Raw genomic sequence first — 10,743 nt, 5'->3', positions numbered from 1 at the left:
GATACACAGAAGAATAAGGTATCTTTCCTGACCCCCACAGTGCTCAGAACCTGAATGTGAGTGAAAGCACTTGGCTGTTGCGGAGGGGAGACCAAATTTTCTATTAGCTTTTGGCTCCATTTATTTCTAAGGAGATGTGTAGGCATGAAATGAGAAGACAGAAAGAATGATAATGCCTCTGGAAGAATCCAGAGAATTAGAAGCAAAACAAGGCATAGGAGAGAAACACTGAGAAACCCCAGAATTCCTTTTCCCCCCAAGGTTCTTATACTCCAAGCACGCAACCTGGCATTTCCCAGAAGACAGCCTGCTGAAGCCAACATGGCAGGCAGGTTGTCTCCTGAGGAATCAGGTCACTTTCCCACCTAACACTTTTCATTTACTTATGCACAACCTTGACCCGGAATTTTCATCTTTAGAGTAAACCTCTTTCTGGGAACTTCCATCTGCCCTGGGCTGCCTGCCCAGAAAATGTCATCCTGGCGCCTGACATTCTTGTGGGACCCTGTTACTGGAGTCAAGCGGCCTTTTGCTTGCTCCCCGCTCAGTGTTTGCAGTGGGTGCTTACTAGCTCTTCCTGTATTCACTTGGATTTTCAGGAACTTCTTCCTGAAATAGACATATGGCCCCCGAGGGAGGTGAGCAATTTTAAAGAAGAATACCAAATAGCCTAGAATTAGACTTTGTCACTTCCCACCACCTCTAGTTCCTTATTTTTGTTCCCCCCTCTGCTTTGGCTTCCCCCAACTCATAAGGCAGCCCATTACTGAACATGGTTCTGGGCAGTTTCTAGGGGGTTGTACCAGCTCTGCCAGTGACCCTGGCATGGACTTCGACACTAGAAAAGTCAGCCTTCGAAGTCCCTGAGTTCATTACATAGTCTAACCATCCACATGGTGCTGGTTGATGCTGACTTGAGCCCATGTGGACAGTGAACCCCTCTTTGCCACTTATTAGAAAATGACCTAACTGCTCCAGACTCTGTCTCCTTATCTGTACATTGGGTGTAATGATGGTATACTTTTTTTTTTAGTTTGTTTATTTTGAGAGAGACAGAGACAGTGCAGTGGGGGAGGGGCAGAGAGAGGGAGAGAGAGAATCCCAAGCAGGCTCCGCACTGTCAGTGCAGAACCTGACACGGGATTCAAACTCTTGAAACCATGAGATCGTGACCTGAGCCCAAACCAAGAGTTGGACACTTAACCAACTGAGTCTCCCAGGTGCCCTAATGGTACATACTTATGACTGTTGTGAGAAGTAAATGAAAATCCATGTGAATAAAGACTATATAACAAGGGTTCAGAAGAAGGGTTCTAGCGTGGGTTACCTTATAGAAAGCCCTGGAAGAAGTACTTGGCACCTAGGGAAAATTCCTTAAGAGTTAGTTCCTGGGGCGCCTGGGTGGCTCAGTCAGTTAAGCATCCTATTTCGGCCCAGGTCGTGATCTCACTGTTCATGAGTTTGAGCCCTGTGTTGGGCTCTGTGCTGACAGCTCAGAGCCTGGAGCCTGCTTCAGATTCTGTGTCTCCCTGTCTACCTCTGTCCCTCCTCTGCTTCTGCTCTTTCTCTCTCTCTCAAAAGTAAATAAGTAAACATTAGAAAAATAAAAAATAAATTAAAAAATGTTCGTTCCTAATATTATTATTTTGTGTTACTATGGGAAGCCCTTAGAATGGTCCTGACACACAGTGCTCACTATATATTAGATACTAATTTTGATATTATAAAGATGTCCAAGTGAAGACATCTGTATCCAGACCTGAGGTCCCCTTTCTTGTTACCTTCTTTTGGGGATTAGACCTTAGGAAAGAGGGGAGCATGGATGGGTCTAGTGATAACACTAGCATAGAACAAAGCAGGCAGAGCCCTGGTGCTTTAAGGTACACATTATATGACCGCACAGCCCCGTGAAGCAGACAGTAAGCCTGTTTTCCAGAGGCACAGACAGGTGAAGGTGAAGGTGGTGGCTGGGAAGCGGGAGCAAGCCAGGATATGCACTTGAGGATATGCACATTAAGGACCCCAGGGGCGCTGGGGCCAGGGTCCTTAACTACTACACTAGGCAAACTACAAAACTCATAGACTGTGACTCTCTATTTGTAATGCAGGGATCAGTGGAAAACCTTAGAAATGATCAAGGTCAGAATTGTGATTAGTTACAGCTAAATATGTAAATGTCGATTACTTTGCTGTACTCCAGAAATAACAATGAAAAGCGTGATGAAGTAAAAAGATCCCATTTGTAGTAGCCACAAAAATGATAACATATCTACAAGTAAATCCAGATGCTCATCTGGGCAAGTTAATGCAAAAGTATCGCTGCAAATTTTAAAAAATAACATATTTACATTAATCAAATGTAATGTTAATGTACAGTCTCCTAAAACTCATCCATGTTAACGTAGTGTGGCAGTGGTAGGGACAGACAGTATTACTGTCCGTGGAAGAGTCAAGGCCAGAAGCTGTCCATGTTTGCTTGAGAATTGCATTTTATTTTTTAAAATTAATTAATTAATGAATTTTGAGAGAGAGAGAGAGAGAGAGAGAGAGCGAGAGAGCGAGCGAGCTTGGGCAGGGGAATGGCAGAGAGAGAGAGAGAGAGAGAGAGAGAGAGAGAATCCTAAGTAGGCTCCACACTGTTAGCACAGAGCCAGATGTAGGGCTTCAACTCAAGAACCGTGAGATCATGACCTGAGCCAAAGTCGGAAGCTTAACCAACTGAGCCACCCAGGTGCTCCTACTTGAGAATTGCATTTTCAACTAGAGAAGAATGTTCGAAACTTTCTAAAGTTTTGATATTTGAAGCATTGTAATCCATTTAGACAAATTGTAGAGTTAGATATTTGCATCATGCCATGCTCAAAAACAAGTTCTAATTAGTCAAAAGATCTAAATGCAAGAAACAAATAAAAATACCAGAAGAAAATATAGGAGAGAGTTTAAGTATAGGGAGTATAGAAGGTCTTTCTAAACAAGCCATAAAACTCAGAAGCCATGAAATAAAAGACACTTAATTACGTGAAAATCTTTAAAATTTACACAGCTCATGACATCACAAATAGAGTGAAAACAAAAACAAATGACAGACATGAGAAAAGATGTGTAGTAGCAAAAGATATAAGTGACTATCCTTGGCAAGAGCCCACAAGTGGAAAACAATAACCAAATACAAATGGGGTGGTTGCTGATGGTTTGAGCCAGTGACCCAGAAGAAACCCAGCTGGCTAATGGGCAATGAATGCCAACCTCCTTAAGAAATGCAGATTATAATCAGGAGATTTTGTTTTTCCCCTCTGATCAGCAGAAATTAAAAAGATTGATAATGTCAGGCAAGGGAACGCACTTGGTGTGTCAAGGATAAATTTGGATATTTCTGGAGTGACGTTTGCATCACCCATCAGAATTCAAAACTCTCGCTCTCTGCCCAAGGAGTTTTACGTCTAAGTAGATGCCTGTGTCCTTTCTCTTTGTGGATACAGAGGTGTGCCTAATTGTGGATACAGATACATGCCTGATTTGGTCCCTGCAAGTCCAGTGCTGTTAGGTGAAGATCTGTAGACAACCAGCATGCCCATCAGGAGGGGTGTGACGAAAGAAGTTAGGGTCCATCCTAATCGGGTAACGCGTGCGGTGAGAAGGGTGAGGGAGGTCTGTGTGAACAGACGTGGGAGGCTGGCCACGTTCTGTCATTGGGATAGAAGAAAAAAGTAAGTGTAGGAAAGGATGATGCATGTGTTATTTCACTTAGAAAACCACAACATGTATATTTGTAAGCCCTGCATAGGTGTGTATATACACATATGAACATACATATACGTGTCTGCACACACATTTGTATGTTTAAAAAGATGCTGAGGAATACACACCAGGTTACTGATGGTAGCCGTCTCGGGGAAGGGGATGTAGATGTGTGCATTTTGACTCTAGATTTTCATAAGTTGTATAGAAATTTAAAATTAACTTTAAAATAATGTTAATTTTGAGAGACAGGGAGGGAGAGAGAGAGCGAGGCTGAGTGGGGGAGGTGCAGAGAGAGAGGGAGAGAGAATCCTAAACAGGCTCCAGTGCAGAGCCCAGCTCGGGTCTCGATCCCACGAACCATGAGATCACAACCTGAGCCAAAATCAAGAGTTGGGAAGCTTAACTGATTGAGCTACCCAGGCGCCCCTAAAGTTAGCTTCATTTAAAAAATCTGGCAGTAAAGAGAGGCCTCGTGATGGTGTTTTGCAGGCTTCTGTCCCACCGGGTGCGTTCTTTCCCTTGCTCCCTGTGCTTCTCAGCTTCCTCATAGAAGGACATCACTGAAGCTCACGTCCTGTGCCCTGCCAACCCTCACCCCCTCTGTGAGGTGGGTGATTGCTGAAGCAGTGCCTTTGCCCCACCCGGTCCGCTCCGGAACCTTGAGAAGTCCTTGTGTTCCTCAGGGGTCATTCTGGAGCTCTAATCCCAGAGACCCAAAGGGTTTCTCAGCCGCATGCATTTGAGGAAAACTGTATCCCTATAGGAATTGATCATGCGGGGAGCTTAAAATTCATATGAAATTCATGACAGGCTCCGGGAAGTTTAGTAGGAGTCAAGAAACTGGTTTAACCCTGTGACTGCAGGATTTGCTAAATTTATCAGGCCATGGAACTGCTTTTTCAGTAACCCCTCCCACATCCACTTTTACCATAGACATAGTGGGAAACCCTGCTTAGAGTTTCTCCTTAACTCTTTGTAGTCCTGGGATTACCCGGCTGATTACACCCTGCCTACCAGGACCCACCCTAGCTCTCTCAGCCTTGACACCTTCTGCTAGCTTCCGAAATTCAGTAGTAACTCCCCAGATTGCACACGGGGGAGCAGTGGCCAAGTGCAGCCCACAACAGTGCTTTGTAAAGCTCACAGAGCGTTTATTTTACTTTATTTTATTTTGTTTTGTTTTATTTTATTTTATTTTATTTTATTTTATTTTATTTTATTTTATTTTAATTTTAATTTTACCATTTTTGACAGAAGGAGAGAGTATGAGCGGGGGAGGGACAGGGAAAGAAGGAGAATCTCAGGCAGGCTCTGTGTCGCCAGCACAGAGCCCACGCGGGGCTCCAATTCCTAAAACTGCGAGATCATGACCTGAGCTGAAATTAAGAGTCGGAGGCCCAATCGACTGAGCCACCCAGGGGCACCTCGCAGAGTGTTTAAAACACAACTTAAGCCAATATCGGAATATGGGAGGATCTTTAAAAGTCCAGATTTCTTCATTTTTTAATTTTTTTGTGTTTATTTTTGAGAGAGACAGACAGAGCATGATTGGGGGAGAGGCAGGAGAGAGAGAGACACAGAATCTGAAGCGGGCTCCAGGCTCTGAGCCTGTCAGCACAGAACCTGACCAGGGCTTGAACCCATGAATCTTGAGATCATGACCTGAGCCAAAGCTGGACGCTCAACCGACTCCAGATTTCTTACTTCATAACCCATGTGTCCCTGACAGTGGAGTGGGCTGGTGGGGGGGGGACTTTGGTCAGGAGGACCATGTGTTTCAAGAAGAAGAAGGAGCATATTTCCCTGGGGAGGCAAAGAACGGGGCAGTCACATTTGTTAGGTAACAAAAGGAGTTTGTGCTGGTGTGGCCTATGGACCTGTTCTCATTTCTATGACAGCGGGGCCCCTGTTGGCATTTGAGTTTACCCCCCATGCTTGAGGCTCCCCTGTGCCCCTGCCTTAGTCACAGGCCTTCATTCTTCCAAGCAGGAAACCTCTTTGTAAGAGCTTTCTAGCAGGTCTCTCCACCTTCTGGTGTTCCCACTCTGTTCTCTGCGAGCCATTGTTCTTTTTAATTCCCTATACGGCCATCACACCAGATGGGGGCAGTGAATCCCCTTTAATCTTTGCTTCCCTTCTTGAGCCTTACGCCAGAGACCCTCTTGGGCTTGAGGGAACGACTTGTGTGCCAATGCATGGCTCTCCTGCTGACGTCTGCTTTCACGATAGAATGGGGTAGATTTGGGGTGGGGGTGAACTGTAAATAAGATATTTCATTCTTCCTCCTTTTAATTTTTTTCTCTTCTTAAATTAGACGTGCTTTGTGCTATAATTGGACCCTCCTGTTGGGAGCCTGAGGCAGCAGAATATCAAGAGGGTAGCCAATGAATTTTTAATTTAAATGTCAGCCATGAAACCTACCACCTAGTGAAAGGGGGGTGCGTGGAATTCGGGCTCAAAGCCTATTACCGGATATTTGGTTTCCCTCCTTGGCGTCTCTTCTGCCTGTGGGTGTGCACTTGACTCTTATTAACTTTAACAGGAATTATGTATGTGCCCTTAGGGGAGAGCATAACTTTTAACAGGGGCCTCCTCACACTGCTTTTATTTGCTGTTTAATTTTAATGAATCACACCCTGTGGAAGTGTAAGAACAAAACAGGATGAGCTTGAAAATGGAGAAGGGGTTATTACATATTTGACTCTTCTTTTATTCTGGGTTTAGATGTCAGCTCTTCCATTTGTCTCCTTTGATTGTCAATGGGTCTTAATCTTGGCTGCTTATTTTTCAAATCAGAAACTGAAGTCAAATTTCTAACCTTTCCTAGATAAAAATTCACACATCATTTCATTTTTGAGAGTTTGTGTAAGTCTTGAGCAAGGTGCTGGGAATAAAAAGATGAATTTGTTGAATTTAACTGATACTTATATAGTTTAATATGTTCGAGGCACTATTTTGGATTGTATCAGTTATCTGTTTTGGCATCCCAGATCAGGCAAGACAGTTGTTAAAGCAACGGCCATTTTCTTTGCTCATGACTTTGGGTCAGTAGGTTGGGCTGGGCTTAGCTGGGTGGTTCTTCGGCCACTCTCACTTGGGACGTTTATTCATTCAAGGTCATCTGGTCATTCACCTGGAGCCAGTGGTCTACAATGACCTCACTCACATGTATAGGAGTTGGTGCTGGCTGTTACCTGGGCCTCTTTCCAGCAGGCTAGCTCAGGCTTGCTAATATGGTGGCCATGTTTTAAGAGGACAGCTATGGAGGCCACATTCCCCTTGCAAGTTGCACAGCACCACTTCCGTTGCAGTCTCTTGGTCAAAGCAAGTCACAAGGCCAGCCCAGATTCAAAAGGTGTGGAGAGCTAGACCCCGTTCTTGCTGGGAGAGCTCTAGAGAATTTGTGGCCATTTAAAAATATACCTCAATATACCTCAAAAACTCCCTATAAGTCGTGGCTCACTTAATCCTCACATCAACCTTAGAAGGTATGTTCCATTACTCTTCCCACTATTCAATAAATGAGGAAAGTGAGGCACAACAGAGAGGTTTAGTAACTTACTCAAGGTCACACGGCTTGGGACAATCAGTGTTGACAAGTGATTCGAAAGCTGTTCATTATTATTAAGTTTTTCAGCCACTCTTAGGACCGACATATTTTTTCTCTCTAGCCTTGTAGAGAAACAATGTCACATTGTCATGTGGCTGCCATATGTTGGAAGCTCCATGTATGTTGTGCCACTGAACTATCACAACTAATCTGAAATGGAGGTGTTATTTCCATTATTTAGGTGAGAAAACTGAGGCTCATGGAAAGTAAGTACAAGTCATACAAGGCAGTGCTAACTCACTGTTCCATATGCAAGAATGATCTCCTTAAGTAAAAGTTATAAAATGTCCTGGGGCAGACTTTTTAAGTCTTCTATTGTAATGACAAAATGTTTAAAACAATTTTTCTGTTGATTGTTAATGGCTGTCGCACATTTTGGAAAAGTAACTGGAATAATAGACATGCTTTTCAGATGTCCGGTGGAGCCCCAGAATAGAAGCAAGATGAATATTCCATTCCGCATTGGCAATGCCAAAGGAGATGATGCTTTAGAAAAAAGATTTCTCGATAAAGCTCTCGAACTCAATATGATCTCCTTGAAAGGGCATAGGTGAGTATGCTTCCAGATCAGAAGCTCAGGTCACTGGTGTAATGTTCCTTTTTTTTTGAAAATTTTTATTTATTTATTTTTTTAAGTTTATTCATTTATTATTTCTGAGAGAGAGAGAGAGAGAGAGAGAGAGAGCACGCGCGGGGGAGGGGCAGAGAGAGAGACACACACAGAATCGGAAACGGGCTCTAGGCTCTAGGCTCTGAGCTGTCAGCACAGAGCTGGATGCGGGGCTCAAACTCACAAACGGGAAGATCATGACCTGAGCCGAAGTTGGACGCTTCACCAACTGAGCCACACAGGTACCCCGTAGATTTTATTTTTAAGTGATCTCCACACCCAACACAGGGCTGAGATCAAGAGTCACATGCTCTACTGGCTGAGCCAGCCAGGCGCCCCTCCCCTCTTGCTTATAGAGCCCTTAGCATGATTCCCTGGTTGGGTGCATGGTGGAGCCGCATCTATAGGCTTTTGTCAACATTACTTTTGAAAATGTGTTAGATGACCTTTCTGGCACAGAGGTTGCCGTCTCATGTCTGGTGAGAAAGGATCACTCTTGCTCCTGCTGGGCATCAGAAAGTCCTGCATGCTCTATGAAAAAATGTGTCCTCGCCACGCTGGAGGTGAGACATCTGTCCTGCAGTGGTTGCTAGCCCCCTCCTCCCTACCCGGCAGGCCCATGGATAGCTGAGTTAATCTAGGTCATGTGTGAGCCTGATGGTCCTTCACTGCATTTGGGAGAATTTCCTAATGATGAGAGGTTTGAAGCTCCTGGCCATCTGTGAGGCTTTCAGGTGACAGGTTGGGCATGCTGGCCGCAGGTGCTGCGTCGGTCTCAGGAGCCGGTGACTGGGAACTGGAAAGACGGTTGTCTTGATGCTAAATTGGATGCTTTTGTTCTTCATGGTGGCATCTTTGGTCCCTCTAGGTCTGTGGGAGGCATCCGGGCGTCTCTGTATAACGCCGTCACGATTGAGGATGTGCAGAAGCTGGCTGCCTTCATGAAGAACTTTCTGGAGATGCATCAGCTGTGAACACATCTTAACCAGTGTGTACTCTGCCCTTGAACAGTGTACACAATTGAAAGTAACTCGGCAATGACGACAGAAACTTAGCAGACATGGTATTTTTCTCGGGTGAACATGCTTATCATAGATCTCGTTTTTCAAAGAACAGCAACATGTCCACAGCTGTGCAAAGCTGGGGAGACTTAACGGCCACCACCTTAATTCTGACTTGAACTGGAAGCATTTTAAAAACCTTTTGCTTTCCTAGTGAGTTCCAGCTGATTTTGTCCTTGCTGCTACTTTTCCTGGCTAGATCTCAGTATTCAAACTCGCCTGTGGACTCAATTATGCAAATTGAAGTTACTTTTTCTGGAAACACAAAAACAAGGCATGGAGGCTGGGTGGGGACCTCTAGGTGCTGAATCTTGATCCTTTACAGAATGACACAGAGGGGTGTCCTGGGTTCTGCACCTGTTACTTCCAAGTCCACACTGACCAGGTAGTGAGTGTTTAGGGGTTCTAGGCTAAAAGGCAAACTGGGGATCTTTCTTTATACTGTTATTCTCATAAAGAGATAAAAGTGATATACTGTATGTTTATATAGCAAGGTGTGTTTTTTAATACCCAATAGTTTATATTCTATGTAACATGTTTCTAATAATATGTTTCCTAGTGATGCATGTAGAGACCTTAGAATCATCGATCTCACATAGTATGCGTTACGCTTGCACCGGTGTGTCCCTCCCCTCTCTCTTCCCTCTTAAAAAAATTGCTTTGCAAGATTTCAAAGTTCCCAAATTCCCTTTTACGTTCCTTTTAGTGGGGAGAAGAGAAGGTTGCTTGGTGGCTTTGCTCTTCATTTTTCAGTGAGGCTGTTAAATTAAAATTCTCTGTTAAACTCCCTTCTCCTTTGTTCACTTGACGGTTCTCTTTAGAGTGTTGGACCAGTGATGCTGTGAGTTCCGGAAATCTTTGCTGAAGAGTCTTTTCCCCTATTGTTTATCCGTTGTCAGTATTTTCTCATGACTATGTGGAGGACATTAAAGTCTTAAAACACCTAAACCTTTGTCAGTGAATTTCTTTACCTGCTTTTTATTTATTGATTTTTTTTTCAAGCCCCCCAACTTGGGGCTCAAACTTACAACCTGGAGAGCCAGCCAGGCGCCCCCACTTTACCTGCTTTTTAGGCTCATTGTTCTGTTAAAAAATTTATGATGGAAAAACTCGAGTGTGAAAGTAGCATCGGATGATTAGTTCCACCAATGGTATGTAGGTGTAAGACCTGAGACCTGGGTGCGTCTATTTTTTTTTTTTTTTTTTTAATGATTCCATGCACTGGTGGCTTTCCATTGGCTTTTGGAATGGACGTTATCAGGAAACCACCTACAGCACAGCTCTTGGTATGAAGGTCTATGAACTCTGTCACATGGAGGCCGGAAACATGCCAGCAGGACAGTTCTGAGTGATCTGTGTTTCGTTGGTTTGTGTAATAGGGACTCCTGATCTCTTATCCCAGCTCTGCACCAATAGGTTGGATTACTGAGGTTCCCTGGTCAGGGCTAAGCTTCCCTGGTCTTAGTTCTTTCAGCTGTAAAAAGAAGGATTGAAATAATTCCCCCACTTTTCCCAGAGATGTTTAAGAGCTTAAAACGAGAGCTCAATGCAAGATATGAATAATAACTATAAGAAATGTTTAAATAGTAAGAGCCAGCCAGCCCATGGAGGCCACTCAGGCATTCACATGGAATAGTGCTCAGTGTCTGCCTCACCTTCATACTTTCATGACGGTAAGTTCCTGTGGTTTGTACCAATCCCGAGTCTCCCAAATGCCACTC

At 44.1% G+C, this 10,743-nt stretch overlaps 1 protein-coding gene across 1 annotated transcript in view; it reads left to right on the top strand.

Annotated features, from left to right (window-relative positions):
- Nucleotides 1-9,970, top strand: part of LOC121013597 (phosphoserine aminotransferase) — a 32,922-nt gene extending 22,952 nt beyond the window's left edge. Inside the window, exons 8-9 of the mRNA XM_040449295.1 lie at nucleotides 7,764-7,901; nucleotides 8,830-9,970. Coding sequence (XP_040305229.1) covers nucleotides 7,764-7,901; nucleotides 8,830-8,935 — 244 coding nt within the window. The 3' untranslated portion in view covers nucleotides 8,936-9,970. The remainder of the gene's footprint in view (nucleotides 1-7,763; nucleotides 7,902-8,829) is intronic.
- Nucleotides 9,971-10,743: the final 773 nt, after the last annotated feature.

Source organism: Herpailurus yagouaroundi, unplaced genomic scaffold, assembly GCF_014898765.1.
Source record: "Herpailurus yagouaroundi ecotype Mexico unplaced genomic scaffold, PumYag 199, whole genome shotgun sequence".
Classification (NCBI taxonomy): domain Eukaryota; kingdom Metazoa; phylum Chordata; class Mammalia; order Carnivora; family Felidae; genus Herpailurus; species Herpailurus yagouaroundi.
This window is presented reverse-complemented; position numbering and strand designations above follow the sequence as displayed.